At 47.0% G+C, this 20,547-nt stretch overlaps 1 protein-coding gene across 5 annotated transcripts; it reads left to right on the top strand.

Annotated features, from left to right (window-relative positions):
* Window positions 1-1,560: 1,560 nt before the first annotated feature.
* Window positions 1,561-18,727, top strand: THNSL2 (threonine synthase like 2). 5 transcript variants are annotated; one of them, XM_074332307.1, is made up of 11 exons: window positions 1,561-1,653; window positions 3,366-3,453; window positions 4,327-4,395; window positions 4,625-4,859; window positions 6,055-6,249; window positions 6,635-6,787; window positions 9,681-9,911; window positions 12,830-12,978; window positions 13,085-13,210; window positions 15,374-15,525; window positions 15,948-18,727. In XM_074332307.1, the coding sequence occupies exons 3-11, from the start codon at window positions 4,372-4,374 to the stop codon at window positions 16,171-16,173; spliced, it is 1,491 nt and encodes a 496-aa protein (XP_074188408.1). In that variant the 5' UTR covers window positions 1,561-1,653; window positions 3,366-3,453; window positions 4,327-4,371; the 3' UTR covers window positions 16,174-18,727. The 5 variants fall into 5 exon arrangements, with proteins under 5 accessions (XP_074188408.1, XP_019612605.2, XP_019612607.2 ...); XM_019757046.2 differs by lacking the exon at window positions 4,327-4,395; XM_019757048.2 differs by lacking the exon at window positions 9,681-9,911.
* Window positions 18,728-20,547: the final 1,820 nt, after the last annotated feature.

Below are 20,547 nucleotides of genomic sequence, written 5' to 3'. Positions count from 1 at the left end.
ATTCCCACTGCTTCTGCTTGGTACTCAGAATTCTGTTTTCTTCGTGGGTCATGCAGACGATTTTACCTTCTGTAGCTGCACTGTTCTGAATGTGCAGGGATTCCTAGAGAATTAAACCTCTTCTTGCCTGAGCCTTCTGCTCCTCTCCTTTTTCAGGGAGTCAGAGCACAATCACAGAAGAGCTTCTGGTCTTCCCTCCGGCTCACAGAATCACGAAGGAGTCCTGCAGGTCTCTGTCTGTCAAAGGGTCTGACAGAATTGCTCTGTGGAAGGTACTTTAATTATTGCGATGGTTTTTGAAGCTCCATCCTGGTTGATTATGAGCCCTGTAAAAAGCACTGCTGCATCTTATGTTGTTGTTGTTATTATTGTTTGTTTTTTGGCCAGGAGCCTCAGTTTCCCGACCTTTGAGTGATTAAGTACACCTGATGCAGGAGATGAAAACCTTTTAGGGAGTCCCTGGCTGGCCTTTATCCCTCTCTGGCAATGGACTCCCTGTGTACTCCATGACTACAATCCATTAGCTGAGCAGCGACCAGTCAGATTCTCTCTCTCTGGAATCTGAGACCTCCCCAGACTGACAGGTGCGTGGACGTCTGCGGATATGTCAGATGGATACCATGTGTGGGCCAAAGTTTGGAGAGCAGGTAACTTGAGTAAGCAGAGACCATTGGTTTAGGAGAATGTCATCAACAGGAGGAAGAAAGGAGAAGAACTGGCAATACTAGAGGGCAACTGTCCTTTCCTGCCCTCCCCACGAGGCCCAGCTGGGCCTGCTACAGTGACAGGGCCCAGACCAAATGCACAGACTAAACCTTAGTGGGCATCTCTCCTGCCCAGCGCCTCAAACTTTGCTACCTAAGTGGGTCGAGACCCAGGTGCATGAATGTTAATCCCGGGGCATTTGGGCATTTTTTAGGTGTCTTGCCTTTTTTTCCCCTCTTTAAATTGGGGATGCATTTTACCCTGGAACAGATCGATACTTAATAAAACGTGTTTTCTGGGTGGCCGGTTTGCTCAGTGGTTGGGGCACATTGCTCATAACACCAAGGTCACTGGTTCAGTTTCCACATGGACCAGTGAGAAACAAGGGCTTGAGCTTGGAGCTGATGGGTCCTGGAAAAACACACTGTTCCCCAATATTCCCCTAATAAAAATATTAAAAAAAAAAAAAAAAAGAAGTGTTTTCCTACAAAGAACTTTTGAGCTAAAACGAAGTCATGTATCCTGGTGGATTTTGAATTCCTGACGTACTAGTCTGACTGAGAAACCAGGAGTTTTTCGCGTCCGATTTTGCCGGTGAAAGGACGAACCCAAAGGTAAGGACCTTTCTTCTGCCCACCTTGCCCTCAGTTTTCTAACCTGAAAAAATGAGGTTATGCGGTGCTTCCGAGGCTGCAATGAAGATTAAGAGACTGAGTAAAGCACTTAGCAAAGGGCCTTATACACATGCCAAGTGAGGAATAAAGCGTTTCTTTCTCATGATCATTCCCGTTCGCTCCGCCCTGCCCCTCTGTCCCCGCCGCTTTCTTCCGCCCTCGGCCTCCCTCCCCCGCCCTCCTAGTCCTTGAACCGGAAGCCTCTCCTTGTCGCAGAGTCCGCTGCTCACGTCTGGAGCTGGCAGCGCCCGCGGCCACCAGCGCCCTGCACCCGGTAACTGCGCCCGGCCGGTGCGGGCAGCCCCTCCACCTGCGGACCCAGACCAGCCGGTCGGATCCGGGAGGGGTTGGGAATCCGCGTCTCACTCCCCGCGGTGACCGCCCCGCGCCAGCCGCTACCCCAGCGGCCCCGTCTTCCGCGCCCAGGGCCTCCTCCTCGCGTTCCCTCTCTGCTGATCCTGGCCCCCACCCCGTGGGCGTCGGTTTAGAGATATTTCTGAGCTCTTGAACTTCGGGAGGTTTCCTTCGACACTGACTTCAGGGCTGGGTGGGCTCACCGACACTTTCTGTGACTAACCTGTTGTTCAGGGTCTGCGACTTGGCGGAACCTGGGAGGGTTGGGGGGTTCCGAGCTTTGCTCCTTCTGCAGGGTTTCTGCAGTTCTAGGAGAACCCCCAAAATGAGAAGTCTGGGGTGTTTTCAGAGGCTGGGAGTGGAGTGTATCCTGCAGACCTTTTCAAAACCTTCTTGGCCTAGAGCCTGGCTAGTCGGAGGACTGGTGCTCGTGACCTGCCCGGGAGGTTGAGGTTCGCAGTCTGTGACCAGCCCCCAATCGCCGCGGGTTCAGCCCGCTGGTGTCCAAGTCTCCGCCCTGCCCCACCCCTTGTCAGAAAAATCTCCACCTCTCTGAGCCACGCAGAGGAGCCCTTCCTGAAATGGTTCCTGGCTCCAAGGTGGTCTCCTGTCTACCTTGTTATTCATCCAGCTGATTGGTCAGTTTTTCTGACCCATCTCAGGAATAGGATGGAGAGGAGTCACAAGGGTAAATTATAAAATCTTATATTTCAGAGGTCACTTAGTCCAGTCCCCGTTGGACGCGTGGAGCACCCAAATAACGGTCCATCAAAAGTGCTGATTTTCTTCCTCAACTTCACCTCCTGTGGCAGCCACTGCTACTTCTGGGCTTCTCTCTTTGGTTTATCTCACACTAAACCCAGATTTATATTCTCTATAGCTTTGCCCCATTGGCCTGAGACTGCTGCCCCTTGGGGTTATTGGACAGAACAGGTGCAGTCCTTCCCCGGTGGGGACAGCCACCTGTGTGCCAATTGGTCCAGTTCTTTACACTGACATGTGACATGTGCAGAGCCTGGTGTCAGGCCCTCTCCTTTATTTCGTGGCCAGTGTGTCCACATTAAAACGCAGCGGTCAGAACAGAGCCCAGTAGCCCAGGAGTGATATAGTCCAACCCACCAAGTGAAGGGCATTCTGCAGATGTTTTCTTTCACTGCCCTTATAGCCCTGCCTGTCCCCACCCCTGCCCTCTGCCTGCGACAGCTTCTTTGGCAGCTCAGTTGCCTCCTTTCCTTCAGTCTGGTTCTGTAAAGTGGCCGGCAGACTCTCCCTCTTGTTACTCCAGGGTCTTGGGCAGTTTACATTGGCTCTAAGCCTTGCCACAGAGTTACAGAAATTCCTCCTCTTAGTGAAGGTACTGCCAGTCCCCAGCTCCCCATACCCTAGTTCTGTTTAGTGAAACACTGGGCCTGCTTTGCCTCCCTGCTGCAGTTGGCTTTTGGAGTTACCCTGATTTCATTTCTGTGACATGCACCCTTATACCATATGTCCCACTTTGCCCGAGACAGTTCTGGCTTATACCCATTGTCCCTTTGTAGTTATTAACCATATCCACTTTTACTTTCAAAGAATTCATGATTTGGATGATTAAATTTGTCTCTGTCTCTAAGTTGGATGCATTTGTATTTGTAGGTGGGGGTGTAGCACATGGCAGCCCACGTAGGACTTACACAGAACTCAGAGGTGTCAGATCCAGTGTGGGAAATCAGAATTCCTCCAGGTCAGTGCTAATTCATACCCTTGTTATAACTGGGACCCTTCAGGTTGCTTTGCCCCTAGACGTCAGGGACTCCCCTCTGGCCCTGGCACAGAAACGAGTCCCAGCTGGTACTGAAAGCTACTGTATGTCTAGCTAAATTCATCCCCAGAGGTGCTGTGGGGCTTTAAAATCAGGGCCCCCAAATTTACAGCTGTGACCCAGAGAAAGATGTCCAGAGTTCAAGCCCAGCTCCTTGACATGGCACCGGGCTCCAGGGAACCCAACTGATGTGGCAGGGTGACCAAAGTTAGGCCTGAGGTGCCCTTGGACACTCCCCTTCCACCTCAATCAGAGAACTCTGAGTCCACACAGGGCCAGTTAGGTAACGAGTATTAAGAGGAGCATGTCAGCATTTCTAACTACTCTTCTAGGACTCAGTTGAGAGGTAGGGCCCTGGTTTTCAACTAGGACGACCGACTGTCCTAGTTTGCCTGGGACAGAGGGGTCACCTGGTACATATGACATTCAGTTTTAACACTAGGAAAGTCCCAGGCAAACTGGGATGAGTTAGTCACCCTATTCTTAACCCTGCCTGCATGTTAGATGCACGAGAAACCTCTCATTTAGAGATTCTAATTTAATTGACCCATGTAGAGTCCCAGGTAGAAGTATTTTTTTTAAAGCTCCCAAGTTGATTCTAACAAAATACCACAGTTGAGAACCACTAAGTTATAGGCAACATGGCTAAGTAACCATTAAAAGTGGGTATTTTTCAGCAGAAGCAGGCACAAACATCTCTCAAAAGGGTATATGACCGAGTGTGGTGGTCCTCTCCTTATCAAGAGGTATATCAAAATGGCAGTTACTATTGCTATTATCTTTCCCCACCCCAAGACCTTCTTCCTCACCAGTGAAGACCAAGCTATTTCCTTTCCCGGCATGCTCTGGTACCCCCTCCCCAAGGTAATTGATCACTGGAATTGCCGGATTTTGATTAGAGGGGTCATGCTTCGTATAGTCCCAGATGAAGTTGGCATGAGACTTGAGGCAGGGCTCCAGTATTCTGGTCTGGGACACATACCCCAATCAGTGCTGATCCAAGAGTTAGCTGAGGGGGCTGTGTATGCTTCAGCTTTGTCCATGGGGTGCTGGAGAAAGAGACCAGGCACCTCTGGGACTGTCTCCTCTGCAGGCCTCTAGGATCATGTGGTACGTCAGCACCCGGGGAATGGCCCCACGTGTCGACTTTGAGGGGGCCCTCTTCTCTGGCTATGCTCCCGATGGGGGCCTCTTCATGCCTGAGGAGCTCCCACAGCTGAGCAGAGAGACCCTGCATCAATGGAGTACGCTGTCCTACCCCAGCCTGGTGAAGGAGCTGTGTGCCCTCTTCATTGGCCCTGAGCTCATTCCAAGAGAGGACTTAAATGGTGAGTACCACCACCCCGACTTCCACCTTCCCTCTGCTGCCAGCGTAGCCCTCCACAGAGTTGCAAATCCATAGCTTTATCCCTAGGAGATCTTTAGTCACATTTCCCAAAATTTGGTGTTTTTTTCAGACTCTGGAATTCCAGAATTGGAAATATCCCAAAAGAGTTCATCTAGTCTAGCTCTCACCGCCAGCCAAAATGATCTTCAGAGTATTTTTCCCCCTTAGTTTATTTTTAAAACACCTTTTCAACATGAGCAGCTTGAATGTTGGGCCTTTTCCTTCCTGCATATAAGGCACACAGACCCTCGGATTGCTATTTTATTTCCTTGAATGGTAATTCCAAAAGGGATTTTCAGAGTGTCCTAGACCAGCTCCTTTCAAACTGGAATGTGCCTATGAATTTCCCTCAGGGATCTCGTTAAAAGGCAGATTCTGATTCAGTCAGCCTGGCGTGAGCCTGAGCATCCTGCCTTCCTGTCAAGTATCCGGATGATTCTAGTGCTGCTGGCCCATGGACCAAATAGCTGATATCCATAACATAATAGTGAGAGTTTGGGGCTGGGGAAGAGAAGAGGACCCCTCAAAATGTGGTCTGATGACCAGCGCTGATGGCACTGTCACTTATGAGAATTCTCAGATTCCCTAAGACCCACTGAACCAGCGTCTGCATTTTAAGTTGATTGATTGATTTGTCAATTAAAGTTTGAGAAGTGCTATTCTAGCTGCCCTGCCTCAGGTAAGGTTTTATGTAAACCCTCCCAAGATTCTGGCTTCTCAGGTGTGAGATTTAGTAATGCAACAAACAAACAACAGTGTCCTGTCTTTAGGAAGGAAAATTAGAAGAGATGTGACAATTGATTTGTTTGTCAAATAACTTTAATTGAATCCTCAATTGGAATACATGTTCACAAGAAATCCAGATTATGAAGATGTTTATAAAATAAAAAAATGAAAGTCTTACAGTGCCATTTCTGTGGGCATCACTATGAGGACTCTGAACATTTTGGTGCATGTCTTTCCAGACTTTTTCCTAGGATTATACAATTATATTCATGCATGATATCATTTAGGATAAAAATGTCTGGTCATTTTATCCTGGAGTAGAGAGAAAAACTTCAAGTTCATAAGTGTAAAGGGACAGAGAGATAACTGGAGGGAAGAGATAATAATGCCCTTCACCCCTGTCCTTTCAGATCTGATCCATCGAGCCTTCAGTAGATTCCGCCACAAAGAGGTGGTCCACCTGTCCAGGCTGAGGAATGGGCTGAACGTGTTGGAGCTGTGGCATGGCGTCACATATGCGTTTAAGGACCTGTCCCTGTGCTGCACGGCACAGTTCCTACAGTACTTCCTGGAGAAGAGGGAGAAGCATGTCACGGTGGTTGTAGGTGCGTGAGCGGTAGAGCCCCACACTGCTCCAGCTTGCCGGGATCCACCCACAGGATGTCCTCTGCTGGTGTCACTCAGGGAGTGGGTCACTGCTTCTTCCAGAGCACGGTTCACAACCTTTTCTCATGCCATGGATACCTTTGACAGTCTGGTGGAGGCTATGGGCTTCTCAGAATATTTTGAAATTTGTAAAATATATAATATTATGTGGTCCCAAGTTCACAGACACCCTGAATTCTATCCAGAGACCCCAAATTAAGTATTAGGTTCCTCCCCTCCCCTACTATTTGATAATAGATATTTCCTCATGTAGCAACAATGCTTTAAGCGGCCACTTCATCTCCCTTGTTCTAAGTGGGAGGGTCCTTTTTTCTTCCCACCCAGGAACTTCTGGGGACACAGGGAGTGCTGCCATTGAAAGTGTTCAAGGGGCAAAGAACGTGGACATCATTGTTCTGTTGCCCAAGGGTCACTGCACAAAGATTCAGGAGCTCCAGATGACAACAGTGCTGAAGGACAACGTCCATGTGTTTGGAGGTGAGTGCCGGGACAGAGCTTCCAGGGACCATGTGGCCCTACCTGCAGTGGGTCCGTTTTAGGAGTTGGGCTGGAACAAAACTGGTCAATTGACTAGCTGACCACCCTTCCTCTTCCTCTGTCTCCTTCCCTCCCTTCTTTGAACGATCTTATTTTGAAGGTGGTAATGTGCCTTGGCTTGGCTCTGGGCAGGCTCTTGGCTATACAGTCTCATAAACTATTCGAGGTGACAGATGGATGAACCAATATTGACAGTACAACCTAGGAAGTTCAGGTTTGAAAACATCCCCCAAAGAACACTACCTCCATGCAGGTCCAACCTGTTAGTGCCGTGTATATAGGCAGCAACCCAAGGCCATAGTCTGAGCCAAGTGACTTGCTTGTTTTCCCAGGGCACTGAAGTTTGGAAGGCACAAACATGTTAAATAATTATTTCAAGAGAATGTGTCGTTACATGTTCACAGTTCATGCCCTCCATTAGTGTACAGAAATGACTAAGCCATGCACTTGGTTAGCAGGTCTAAGTATTTAAAGTAGGAAGCTACTCAGTGGGAGTCATCACTGTGACACTTCTGGAGCCACATCATGAATTGTAGCATTTTGAGAAAGGCATAAAACCATGTCCTTTAATGTTAGGCCATCTGTTCCGAATGGGTTTAATCATTATGGAGATCAAGAGTGGAGAAAGAAGGGGTGAGTTTGAGTGGAGTCATACATCTTTATTTCTACTTCTCATATCCCACAAGACTCCAGGTAACTCCCAGGTAGGAGTCCTTGTGAAGTTCTGTACACTGTGGCCTTGGGCAAGCTGTCCAGGCAGCCTGGCTTGGTTTGGTCACTTATCTGGCAGGACAGTAAATGTGGTGACTGAAGACGTTCCTTCTACAACTGGTCCTGCCTCCTGGTAGAATCCCATAGAGGATGCTTTTGTGTAACACCAGTTTTGTCAAGGAGCAAAAGCACAGTTAAAACAAACCTTACCCATGGGAGTAGCATGAATGTCCTTTGTCTATTTGTTCAAGAGCAAGCAAAAAGCCCCCTGTGCTCTTTTCTTTAACAAGCACATACACATTCTAGTGAGAAGTTCATGGTTTAACTAATGCAGGTGTTGGCAAAATCTTACACATTAATCTTGGTAATTGCCCATATCTGGCTGCATTTTCCTGTGGTCATTGCAAGATTTCCATGCATAAGATTTGGGTTTCTGAGGGTCCTTGTTATACCCCAAGCACCAAAATTGCTGAGTGTAGATCGAGGATCATCTTTTCCTAGAATCAAAGCAAAGAATAGCTTTTTGTACCTCTGTCCTGCCACCTACTCTCTTCTCACATTGTACACAGATATTGGAAGGCTTTTACCTAAGGGTGTGCCTGGAAGCCCCTTTCCTGACCACCAGTTGGAGACTACCATTTGCAAAATAGCAGACAAGTGGGTAGTAATGAGTATTTTGTCAGAAATGTGTTACTGCTGGAGCCGAGGGGGCATTTCTGTTTTGTACGTGTTCTGAGCTTTAAGAAAATAAGGCAGCAGACTTTAAATAAATTAGTTTTTGTTTCTAGATATCACTGTTCCTTTCTAGAATCTTCTGATTTGGTTTCCAGGAGGATATGTGTTAGTTCAGGAACTAACAGTGAATATGTATTTTCTATTAGATTGGTGAGCTCAGGAAGCAGGGAATTGGTATTAAACACTGTTTTACAAGTCATTAATTTCCATATAGTATACTTGGTTCTTCTTAAACACAGAATAATCAGCATGTGCTAGTTATATATTATTTGGGATGTTTGTGGCTGGAAGTAACAGAAAATCCAAGTCAGACCAGCGTGAACAAGAATATTTTCCAGCTTATATAATTGGAAGTCCAGAGTGGGTGGGCTCCTGATTCAGTGACTCGGCCGTACCTTCAGGGACCCAGGTTCTTTGCATTCTCTGTTCTGCCTGCCCCAATCCTCAGGCTCATTCCTCTTGTGGCCTTTGATGTTTATTTGAGATAACCAAGTCTCTCTTTTTCTGTGGCTCTCTCTTAAAAGTGGTGAATCTTTTCCTGGAACCCCAGCAAACATGGCCCTTGTCATGGCTCTAGAGTCAGACCCCGGCCTCATTGCCGTCGCATACCAGTGAAGGGTAGAATGGACAACAATCTCAATGCATACTCTGGCACTTCTCCCAATAAATCTTACCCCACTCTCCTCCAAGTTAGGATCCAATGGAGAAATATATCCAGGTTTCAGATAAGAGATCAATATTGGCTCGATGGCTGGTTGAGCTGGGTTGGAGAATGCAACTTGGACTAGTAGCCAGTTCACCCATAAATTTGCCCAATACTTCATCCATAAATTGAACTGCATACACACCCAGCTCAGGAAGGAGAAATCCTGCCCATGCCAGCTTACCTACCATGTAGGAGCGGAGAGCAGAACAGCCACCCTTGGGATCTAAATGAAGGAAGAAGGGCAGGGCACATGGGAACAGTGACTCTTCCCTCATAACTCCTGATAGAGGACTGTGGAGTAAAGGATCCGCCTCTTACCATCTCACCACCTGAGAAACCTTTCCTCCTGCCCAGAATGGGGGAGGTGGGCATGGAATACAAAGAGGAATTCTTTTCTCAATATCCCAGAAGGTTGGCATTTTATCTTATTTTATATAATGCCGGAAACATTGGAAGTATGACCATAAGAATATGAGATATGGTTTCTATCCTCAAGGAGCTTAATTTTGCATCTAGAAAGCCAGGCCAAGACACATCAGAGTAAAGAAACCAAGGCTGAGCAAAAGTCCCCAGCTGGACGGGAAGGCCTTGCTGTGGGCAAGCACAAGGGGGTCCTTTGTGCTGACTGCCTGGGGGTCCTTCATGCTCCTAACAGCCACCCTCTCCACTCTCCCCTGACAGTGGAGGGAAACAGCGATGAACTTGATGAGCCCATCAAGGCCGTGTTCACGGATGTGGCTTTTGTCAAGAAACACAATCTGATGAGTCTGAATTCAGTCAACTGGTCGCGTGTCCTCATACAAATGGCCCACCACTTCTTTGCTTACTTCCGGTGTGTGCCATCCTTAGATGTGCACCCACTGCCCACTGTGGAAGTGGTGGTGCCGACAGGGGCCGCTGGTAACCTTGCAGGTAAGAAGACCCCTGGGTGGAAATGGGCTTTCCAGAAAAATATCTGTGGCCCCAGTCCTTTTAGCTGCCCTTTGCCTGCAACTGTGAAGAGAAAGATTGAGTCAAAACTCTGAAGATGATGGGAAACTATACAGAAGAAGCACCCAGAAAACTTCCCCGTAACTCCCTGAGGGGAGATACGGTCTCGTGCTGCAAGGAGAGAATTGTGGGTTAATACTGACGTGTTGTGGCAGACTGACCTGACGCCCTGGATTGGCAGAGTGTAGAGAGAGGAGGTCAAGGCTCAGCCACTGTGCTCAGCTGTCCGTGCCCTCTTCCAGAAATACGGATTTGCTCGTAGCCTCGGCCAGCTGCCTGCGATGAGGGCAAGCGGCTCAGCTGGCACACTGTGTTCCCACTCCTAGAAACACTACCCGGACACCGTGTGAAGTGAAAAGAGTTGTGGACTTAGGGTTCTGGCCCCCATTCTGTCCTTTATTAGCTGAACAGCTGAGTCCCTTAGACTCAGGTCCTCTGGTATAAAACAGATTGGATCACTTATCATATCTCTCAGGAGTGCTGTGAGACACAAATAAGATTCTTTATGTCTGTATATGACCTTTGTATAGCTGCCTGACATTAAATTAATTTTCTCTAATAACTAACATGTACCGAGCACTCACTATATACATCAGGCATTGCTTGTAGGGCTTCCCACGTATTAACTCATTCAATCCTCACCTGCACCTAGGAGAAGGACGATACGATCATTATCATTTTATGATGAGACAAGACGACTGGCTTGCCCCTGGTTACACACTGGTCAGCAGCAGAGCCAGCATTACCACCCCGGCAGCCTGCATGCTCGCCAGCTTGCTAGGCTGCCTCCTAATGGGCATTACTATTTCAGATGGGCCTTCCAGTGGGTGCTAAGGATGGCTTAGGTGAGACCATGAAAGCATCCTAGTGGTCAGGAGTCTTCCTGGCTTCTTCCACTAACACGGGGCTGGGAAGAACAGTGAGCTGGCAGTTAGGGAAGGATGACTCAGCCTTCTTTACCACCCATGGAGTGAAGCCACCATGCTACCTGTTTGCATCACCCTCCAGTGAATGATGCCACCTGGAACCACGCAGCCTGTGCAGTTCCAGTACCTACCACAGTGTACGGCACAAGATAAACATCAGCAGAGGGTCTGCCTGTCTCTTCCCTGCTCCATCAGGAACACAGTAGTGAAGGGTAGAACGGATAACAACCTGGACCTTCCTGAGCCTCCATGTCTCCTCTTTCATAGAAGAGGAGAAATAACATAACATTTTCATGAGGATCAAATGAAATTAGAATGTGAAAGTGCTTTGCAAAATTAAGAATGATACCATACCGGGTGGTGTGTTTATCTCTAACTTCCCTTCACTACTCACCAGAGATAAACGATTCATGAAAGACATAAAACCTTTCTAAACTACGTTAGGTTTTTGGGCTCTCCACCTCAGGATGAGGAATTCCTTGTTTGTTCCATGCAATCAGGAACCACTGTTAGGCGGGGCCGAGGGTGCTGCTCTGCCATCCCTCTGTGCCCCTCCAGAAGACGCAGTCTGAAGACACTCGTTCTAAGAGGCTGAGTCAGGGGACGAGCACATGTGCTCTGGACTTAGACCTAGTTTGAATCCTTACTCTGCCACTCGGCAGGCTTTGGATGGATTATGTCAACTTCCCAGATGCTCCATTTTCTCCTCTGCAAATAACAGCAAACATGCGCGTTAGTAGCTGGGGCACAGTATTGGGGCGTGGTAACAGTCTCTTCCTTCTTCTCTTCTTTTTTTCTGGTAACAGCTTTACTGCTATGTGATTCACACACCATACAACGCGCCCATTTAAAGGACGTAATTCATTAGTTTTTAGTATATTCACAGATTTGTGCAACCATTACCACAGTCAATTTTAGAACATTTTTATCACCCTAAAAGGAAACCCTCTTCCCTTTAGCAGTCATTCTCCATTTCCCCTGTCCCCTCTCCCGTTTGCACCCTGCCAGTTCTAGGCAACCATTAATCTATTTTGTCTCTATATATTTGTCTATTCTGGATATTTTATATAAATGGAATCATATAATACGTGGCCCTTTATGTCTGGCTTCTTTCACTTTGTATGTTTCTAGGGTTCACTCATGTAGCACCTATGAGGACTTCATTCCTTTTTATGTCTAAATAATATTCCACTGTGTGGAGAGACCACAATTTTTTTATCCACTTATCAGTTAATAGACATTTCTACTGTTTCAATTTTTCGCTATTATAAGTAAGGCTGCTAAAAACATTGTGTATAAGTTTTTGTGTGAACCTGTTTTTATCTTGAGTACATATACCTAGGAGTGTCTGGGTCATATGGTCACTGTATACTTAACTTTTGAGGAACTGCCATACTGTTTTCCAAAGCAGCCGCGCCATTTTACATCCCCACCAACTTTTAATCCACATCCTGATTAGCTTGTTATCATCTGTCTTTTTCGTTCTAGCCACCCTAGTGGATATGAAGTGGTATGTCATTGTGGTTTCGGTTTGTATTTTCCTGATGACTAAGGATGTTGAATATCTTTTCATGTGCTCCTTGGCCATCTGTATGTCTCCTTTGGAGAAATGTCTATTCAAGTCTTTTGCCCATTTTTAAATTGGGCTATTTGTATTTTTATTGTCGAGTTCTAACAGTTCTTTGTATATTCTGGATATAAGTCTCTTATCAGATATATGATTTGCAAATAGTTTTTCCCATTCTGTGGATTGTCTTTTCATTTTCTCGATAGTGTCATTTAAGCACAAAAGCTTCGGAAGCAGAAAAGTTTCTTAATTTTGATGAAGTCCGGTTCTCCATTCTTTTCTTTTGTTGTTTGTGCTTTTGGTGTGATGTCTACGAAACCATTGTTCTTCTCCTGTCTTTTCCTAAGCTGGGTGCATTGCCCAGAAAATGGGCCTGCCCATCCGCCTGGTTGTGACAGTGAACTGCAATGACATCATCCACAGGACTGTCCAGCGAGGAGATTTCTCTCTGTCTGAGACCGTCAAGCCAACCTTGGCATCAGCTATGGACATTCAGGTGGGACCTGTGGGGAGGTGTGCAGAGCGGGCCAGGTTTGGGTTGGGTGGGGATGGACCAGGGCTGATCAGCGTGCCCACCCACCCGATCCTGCGTTTCTGCCCAGGTGCCCTACAACATGGAGAGGATTTTCTGGCTGCTATCTGACTCTGACAGCCAGGGGACAAGAGCCCTCATGGAGCAGTTTGAGAGGACCCAAAGTGTGAGTTTACCGAAGGAACTGCAAAGCAAGGTCAGTCACCACCCGCATACCACAGAGAAAGGAAAGGGTGCCGCTCCAAGATACAGCCAGACTTGGGGTTTGAAAATCTGTCCAAGGGAAGGGGACACCTGTTCCTTGAGCACCTGCTATGCACCTGGAACTTTTGCAGTCACTTTATATGGATGCATTTATTGAATGAGAGAGGCAGTAGAGAGTATTGGCTTAGAGTCAGACAGGGCTCAACTCCAAGCCAGCTGTGGGATGTTGGACCAGTTTCTTCAACTCTGTGCCTCAATTTCCTCATCTGTAAACTGGGGATAATAAGAATGCCTTCCTCAGAGCCTTGTTGAAGATTTAAGTCAAATAATACTCATGAAGCACTTTGAATACTGCCGGGCAACATAGGGCTTGATATATTAATATTATTATTTTTACTTATTATTGTTGTTGATCTCCAATAATAACAACTGGAAGCCACTTTGTCCATCCAATATGAGCAGAGACCATTGTCCTGTTAGCTTGTTTTTTTGTTTGTTTGTTTGTTTTTTTAAGGAGGTGAAATTTTATCTCCCTAAGGAAGAATCTAGTTGGGAAGGACTTTCATTTTAATGTCATCTGGTGATGGTCACTTATGTTGTGTTAAAAAAACAACAACCAGAAAACGACTTTATGTGTTGACGTTGCCTTTAATTTTCTCTTCCACATTCCCACCAAGTGATCACCCACCAAGTGACTGTGTAAATCTCTAGGACCAGGACCTCACTACCTCATGTCAGCTCTAATCATTCCAAAGCTCTTTATGTTGAACAACAATCTGCTCCTCCTAGCTTGCGCACTGCAGGCAGTCTTATTCCCACATTTGAAGAGGATCTTCGTTTACCTGCTAGGCCTTCCTGGTTCCTTTAGCTGGGTCTTACATGACATAATGTTGAGTGGTCAATGTCCATCTTCAAGGGTTATTCCCAGAACTGGATATTTCTGTCTTCTGGAATCTGTGCTGCTTTTGATGTAACCTGTCTTAATCAGTTCAGGCTGCTATAACAATGTACCATAGATTGGGTGGCTTATAAACAACACAAATTCATTTCTCACAGTTCTGGAGGCTGAAAGTCTGAGATCAGGGTGCCAGCATGGTTGGGTTCTGGTGAGAGGCTTCTGACAGATTGCAGATGGCCTCCTTCTCTTATCCTCATATGGCAGAAAGAGATTTCACTAGCTCTCTGGCCTCTTTTTATAAAGACACTAATCTCATTCACCCTCATCACCTAATTACCTCCCAAAGACCCCACCTCCAAATACCATCACATTAGGGTTATGATTTCAACATGAGCTATGGGGGGACACAAACATTCAGACCATAACACAACCAAAGATCAACTTATTTGGTTAATGGCTTGTTTTGCCATCCACATTTTCTCCTCATGTAAATGAGATGCTCCATGAAGAAAGATACTATATCTCCCAGTTCTTCATTCTCTCCCTGGCTGTACGTGTAGAAGACACTCCATCTACTAAAAGATCATTCATTCATTCATAGTGCATGTGTACTATGAGCCAGAAACTGCTAGGTACAAAGATCAATAAAATACATTCATTGTCTTCTGTGGGCCCTAATACAAACAATTTATAATGACCTTTGGTCTCTGTTGCATTCGAGTATATGTAGGGTGTTTGGTCCATCGTAGGCATACATTTTCAGAGAATGATCAAATAAACCATCTATTGAGGGGACACCAAGAAGGGAATCTTTCTCTGTCTGAGGGTAGTGGGGAGGTTCGCTAGAGGATGTGCCATGTGAGCTGGGTGGGAACTGACGAGGTGTTCTCATGCTCACAGGAACGGGCACACCAACAACAAAGCACCAGGGATCTCTGAATGCCCTTTACCTTCTGTGTTTTTGCAGTTGTCGAATAAGACTGTATATTTATTTGCTGATTCATGAACCAAACCTTAACTCAGTTTATTGACTTGAAACTCAAATGCATTCTGCCTTCAAGTTGAGTGAATCAGCTTAAAACTGGGAAATGTGGGAAAACAGAATCTTCTCTGCGCTGAATCTAAGCCATTCAATTTGAACATTTCATTTGAGTCTCTGGTGTTGATCTGGCTATGTTATGTAGTAGGTGTTTGGTCACCTTTCTCCCTGCTCCCCCCGACCCTGATTTCCACCCCTCTGATCCTGGGACCTGTCAGCTTTCATTGGCAGTGATGTCTGAGTCCATGTCAGATGAAGCCATCACCCAGACCATGGGACGTTGCTGGGAAGAGAACCAATACTTGTTGTGCCCTCACTCGGCCGTGGCCGTGAGCTACCATTACCAGCAGATGGACAGGCAGCAGCCCAGGTATGGCTGTGGATACCTGGGCTACTGGGTGGGTGGGGGGACCCTTTAGCTTTCAGGGGCCTCCCAGCCAGGAGAAACAGTAATGTAAACAAATGACTTTAAATAGCATAATGAGTGCTCTGTGGAACTGTGCCTCAAGAACCATGGTCCCAGAAGAGGGTTCATGCTAGGTATCCCAGGGACAGCCAGGGTGACAGGTGGTGGTTGAGCTGGGCCTTCAACAAAGAGAAGCAATTTGTTCGTCATTGTAGAGATAAGTTCATGGTACCAAACATCTGTCTGTCTCTCTCTTCTGTGCCCCACTCAACCCCTAACCTTTCCCTGTTCTTTCTTCTCCTCCCTCTTCCTCTTGTCCTTTCTGTACCTGTCCCTCTATCTGTTGCCTCCTGCCCACTTGTTTCCACCTGCTCCACCCCTCACAGCCCTCCCCGGTGTTGTCTGGCCCCCGCCTCTGCCGCCAAGTTCCCAGAAGCTGTCCTGGCTGCCGGGCTGACCCCAGAGACTCCCTTGGAGATCTTAGCCCTGGAGAAAAAGGAGACACGCTGTACCCCAATGCGGAAAAGTGATGACTGGACCCTGATACTTCGGAACACAATTGAAGAAATAGGCCGGCAGTGGACAGGTCACGTCCTGAGTGCCTCAAACTAGCCAGGCCGGAGTTGGCATCCTTTAGGCTTCAGACTCTGTGGCGGTGGTTGGGGACCAGGGAAGGGAGATGCCCTCTGAGCTGCCTTGTGCATCTTCTCCCTGTTAAGAGTTGGTGTAGGACGTTCTTAGGAGGCTGTTCAGTGGGGTCTGGAGCCAGCTGGCTTTGTTCTGTGCTCTCACCATGGCGTTGTGGTGCCTGGTCTCCAGGGAGGCTGGGTGGGGGTGAGGGTGGTTGTTGAAGGTGCCCTCCCACCACTGGACAGTGCAGGGGTATCACTGCTGCATGTGAAAGCTTCAGGGCCTGCAAATGAAGAGCCTTGGTCACAGAGTTGACCTCAGCTCCAGGGTTTAGGACCCCAGACCCTAGACCTATGCAGGTGGGGGCCGCTTATTCCATTAGCACAGGCCTGGGGCTCATGGTGTCTGAGACTGTTTACCCAGAGGTCCTGGCCTGCTTCTACCCGGCTGAAATGTTGGGAATCGCTAGAATACAAGTGCATGTCCAGTGTGATGGTGACTCTGCATGGCCAGTGGGCAGAGGATGGCGGCTGCCGAGTGGTGCTGGTGGTGCCATGGTTTGTGCTACATCCACCAACTGCTTCAGATTGGCCCAGTGTCAAGGGGATGGCAGGGCAGGCAGCGGGGCAGGTGGCACAGGTGATGGTAGTGGACAGAGTTGAGGTGTGGGGAAGTGTGCTCCTCAAGGTGCAAACTGAGTCAGGTTGCCCTGTGGCTCATGTATTGGGTTCACCTGCTTTATTAAACCAGGGCATATGCCATAGCTACGAGAAGCAATGATCCCTTGTTGACCATTAAATGAAGTCCAGATGCCTCCATTTCCAGAGATACTTTCATAATTATGCTGCCGCAGAGAAATCAAATTGTTCTTTCCTCTGAAAACATGACTCACTCTGTCCTCTTCCCATGCCTCCGACCCTGTACTTGCCCCTGTGAGACTGTCCTTTGATTAGGCCACAAGACCCATCCCACAGGCTACTTAAGTCTTGGTTCCTGTGTGTTGTTTGCTGTAGAGTTGGCCCTCATCAGCCCACCTGGAAATAATGATTCCTGTTTCTGAACTCGGAAGGCAAAACTTTAACTGTAGGTTTCTTAAAACATGTATTCCCTCCTATCCTGTTTTATGGTTCTCTGCATTATCACCCTGTCATGCGGGGTGTCATGTGGGGTCTCTGGTTCCGCTCCCCACATAAGAACGCAGGATATGGTGAGGCCAACACCCATAGAGCCATAGATAGGGGAGTCATACCACTATAGTCTCGCTGGTGGCCGGGGAGACACACGAAGTAGGATCCACACGATCTGCAATCCGTCATCCACTTCTCTGCCTGCCAACCAACCAACCAACTAACCAACACAGTCACGGCAGTTATATCAGTGGCTAATTGGCTAACTGGTTACAACTGATGGCCAACCAGTCACAGCTGATGGCCATCTACTACCTGAGCCAGCACCTTTCCACATGAGGCCAAGAGCCTGGAAATTGCTCTCTGGGACTCTGTCCCCACACACCCCATCTCTAAGCTTCTTTAAAACAGGAACCATTGTTTAACGCAGTGGGCTGAAGCTTGTTAAAGTTGCCCCATTGATTAAAAAAAATTTAATTTGTTCTCCCAACTTATTTATACTAAATTATGTATACATTACACAAACCCAGGTGCTAAAATAGGAGTGAAAGAATAATAATAAAACCTCCATTTATCTTTCCTCCCTCTACAGCAATGGATTGTCTTGTGGGCCCGTCTTTGGCAATCCTGTTTGAGCATAGTGCCTGGTGCATTCTGTAAGCAGCCAGGAACCAGGGCCGCAGCTCCCGTGATGGCACATCTGCCTGACACTGTGATGGTTCTCAGAGTGTGGCCCTGTGGTCTCCTCAAAATGCACACTCCTGGGTGGGGACCCAATACATCCAGAGGCCAATCTTTGGGCATCAGGTAGTCACCTGTGGCTCTTACAAGTAAGACTTTTGTGCATTCTAATTTGGGAAACCTTGGCCGGGGACTTTAATTTTACAAATAATTTTCTTCCACAGTGAGGTGTGCTTTATTTTCACAGGGCATGCTTTTTTCCTCCTGCTGCTTTCATGATCAAGCCCCGCACTGTCCAGTTAGGCAGCCGCTAGCCACGTGTGACTGTTGAGCCCTTGCAATGTGAATAGTACAACTAAGGAACTAAATTTTTAATTTTATTTAATTTTAATTCATTTACATTTAAATTTCCAAACTACTACTTGATTCAGTGATTGTAAAACTTTTAAGTATGTTGGAAAAATGCTGGTATGTGAATCTACTTTTGCAGCTGTGAATTTTATGAAGTATATAAAATACAGATACCAATAAAGATTTCCAATAAAAATTTAGTCAGAACACTAAAATAGAACATTGAGATATGCTACAATTGTAAAATACATATTGGATTTCAAAGACTTCGAAAGAAAAAAATCTAATATAGCTCATTAATAATTTTATATTGATTACATGTTGAAAGGGTAATATTTTCATGTTTTGGGATAAATAAAATATATTATCAAAATCAATCTCGTCAGTTTCCTTTTACAAGGACATTTTAGTTGTGTTTGTGGCTCACATTGTGTTTCTATGGGCAACAGTGATCTAGAGCTTAACCTTGGCTTTGTGGACATATGGACACACTACACATAGTTGTGGGCTTAGTTATATTACTGGATTCAAATTCTGTGTAGATTGAAGGGGGTTTTAGACTAACACAAATATGTGCATGTCAGCACCAGCGTCATTCATGCCCTGCCCGCTGGGGGCCCCTCTGGAAGGCAGGTGAGGCAGGCACGTCATGGAGGGAGATTTGAGGCCACTAGAGGGGGCTATTGCAACCAGTCTGAGGGCTGCTGTGAAGGGACCCAGTGGGTATCGGGCCTCTGGAGCCCTCTTCCCCTGCGCAGAGGTTTAAAGGAATTGGTTGCCCAGGCTGATCTCTGCCTGACATCCCCACCTCAGAACATACCAGCCCTGCATCTGGAAAACTTGACATTGAAGCATGGCTTTCAGTACAGAGAGACGGTCAGGGATGCTGGACACAGGAGGATGGAAGGAGCATCCCTAAAGGAATGATTATGACCCTCACAGGCCACAGCTCTTGATGGTTCCGGAGTCACTTTAACATGTACTATAGCATATGTGATGGAGCCCTCAGGGCCAGTTATCCATCAGGCACAATAGGCCCGATTCTGTGAGGTCATGATGCATCTAGAGGCCCATAAAAATGTTTTAACTTCTTTTAAAAGCAAAAAATGAATATAATCTAGGTTGGATTGTATTCCTTTTTATACCAACACGGTAATACAATAGAATTTTACATCATTTTTTGTGGAGGAAGAGGCCCATGAAAAAGCAAAAGTGCCCAGGGCCCACAGAAGTCATAACGTGGCAGTGACAGCACCTACAATATGCCAGGTAATACTTCATAAAAATTAACTAATTTCATCCTAACAGCCACCTGTGAAGTTGGTGTTACTACAGTCTGTATTTTAGAGAAAAGGAAACTGAGGAGCTGGGAGGTGAGGTAACCTGCCAGGTGGCACCACCAGGGAGCAGACAGGCTGGAACTTGAACTTCGGCCTGGTTTCAAATCCAGTGTGTAGTTTTCATCACTCCACGTCACAGGCAGCTGGTCACGTTCTGCTGTGGTCTGTCTCCATCATTCCCCAGGCCATGGCCCTGCTTCCGGGTCCTTCCCGCTCCTTTTCTTGGATGGATTTGGGAGCACAGCTGTGCCTCTCGAGCGGGTCCACCAGGGGCTGCTGCAGCCCTGCTTTCGGGGTCTCTGTAACCAGCACGGGCTCTGGATCCAGGGCCAGCTGTAGGCAGGCAGACTCAGAGGTTCCTTATTCTTTGCTGCCATATTTCCGAGGGCCTCAGAAGGCACTGTTGGGGTCACAGGGGTCACAAAACCCCCTGCCCTCTGGATGGATCAGAGACCTATCAGCCCTGAGAGGCCACCACAACTATGAAAGGGGCCCAGAATAAATCACTGGACACAGCACAAATAGACATGAAACATGAACTACAGGATATTCTGGTCGCAGGGAGTCTTGGGGCTGAGTGTAGAAGGAGGGCAGAAGTGAGATGAAATCTGAAGAAGCACGCATCCCTGTAAACATACACGCGGGCACACACACGTGTACAGACACACACATCCCACGTAATGGAAAAAGTAAGGAGCCTGGTACGAAATGAAGTTAGAATCAGGTTGAAGTCGTCCTTTCTGGTAGTGTGATCACAGACAAGCCATTTCATCTCTGTGAGACTCAGTTTCCTCATCTGCTAATTACAATACTTACCTGGTTTTTCTGGTTTGTTTTGAGGATTACATGAGATAATG

This window comes from Rhinolophus sinicus, linkage group LG05 (genome assembly GCF_036562045.2).
Source record: "Rhinolophus sinicus isolate RSC01 linkage group LG05, ASM3656204v1, whole genome shotgun sequence".
Classification (NCBI taxonomy): Eukaryota; Metazoa; Chordata; class Mammalia; order Chiroptera; family Rhinolophidae; genus Rhinolophus; species Rhinolophus sinicus.
Note: the sequence above shows the minus strand (reverse complement) of the source record. Positions and strands in the feature narration are given on the sequence as shown.

What these genes read in the sequence shown, in the direction of transcription:
- THNSL2 (XM_074332307.1), top strand. Translation starts at nt 4,372, where the DNA reads ATGCTCTGGTACCCCCTCCCCAAG. An exon ending in GCATGTCACGGTGGTTGTAG is followed by an intron (nt 6,250 to 6,634) that starts GTGCGTGAGCGG and finishes CTTCCCACCCAG; the next exon opens with GAACTTCTGGGGACACAGGG. An exon ending in CATCAGCTATGGACATTCAG is followed by an intron (nt 12,979 to 13,084) that starts GTGGGACCTGTG and finishes GTTTCTGCCCAG; the next exon opens with GTGCCCTACAACATGGAGAG.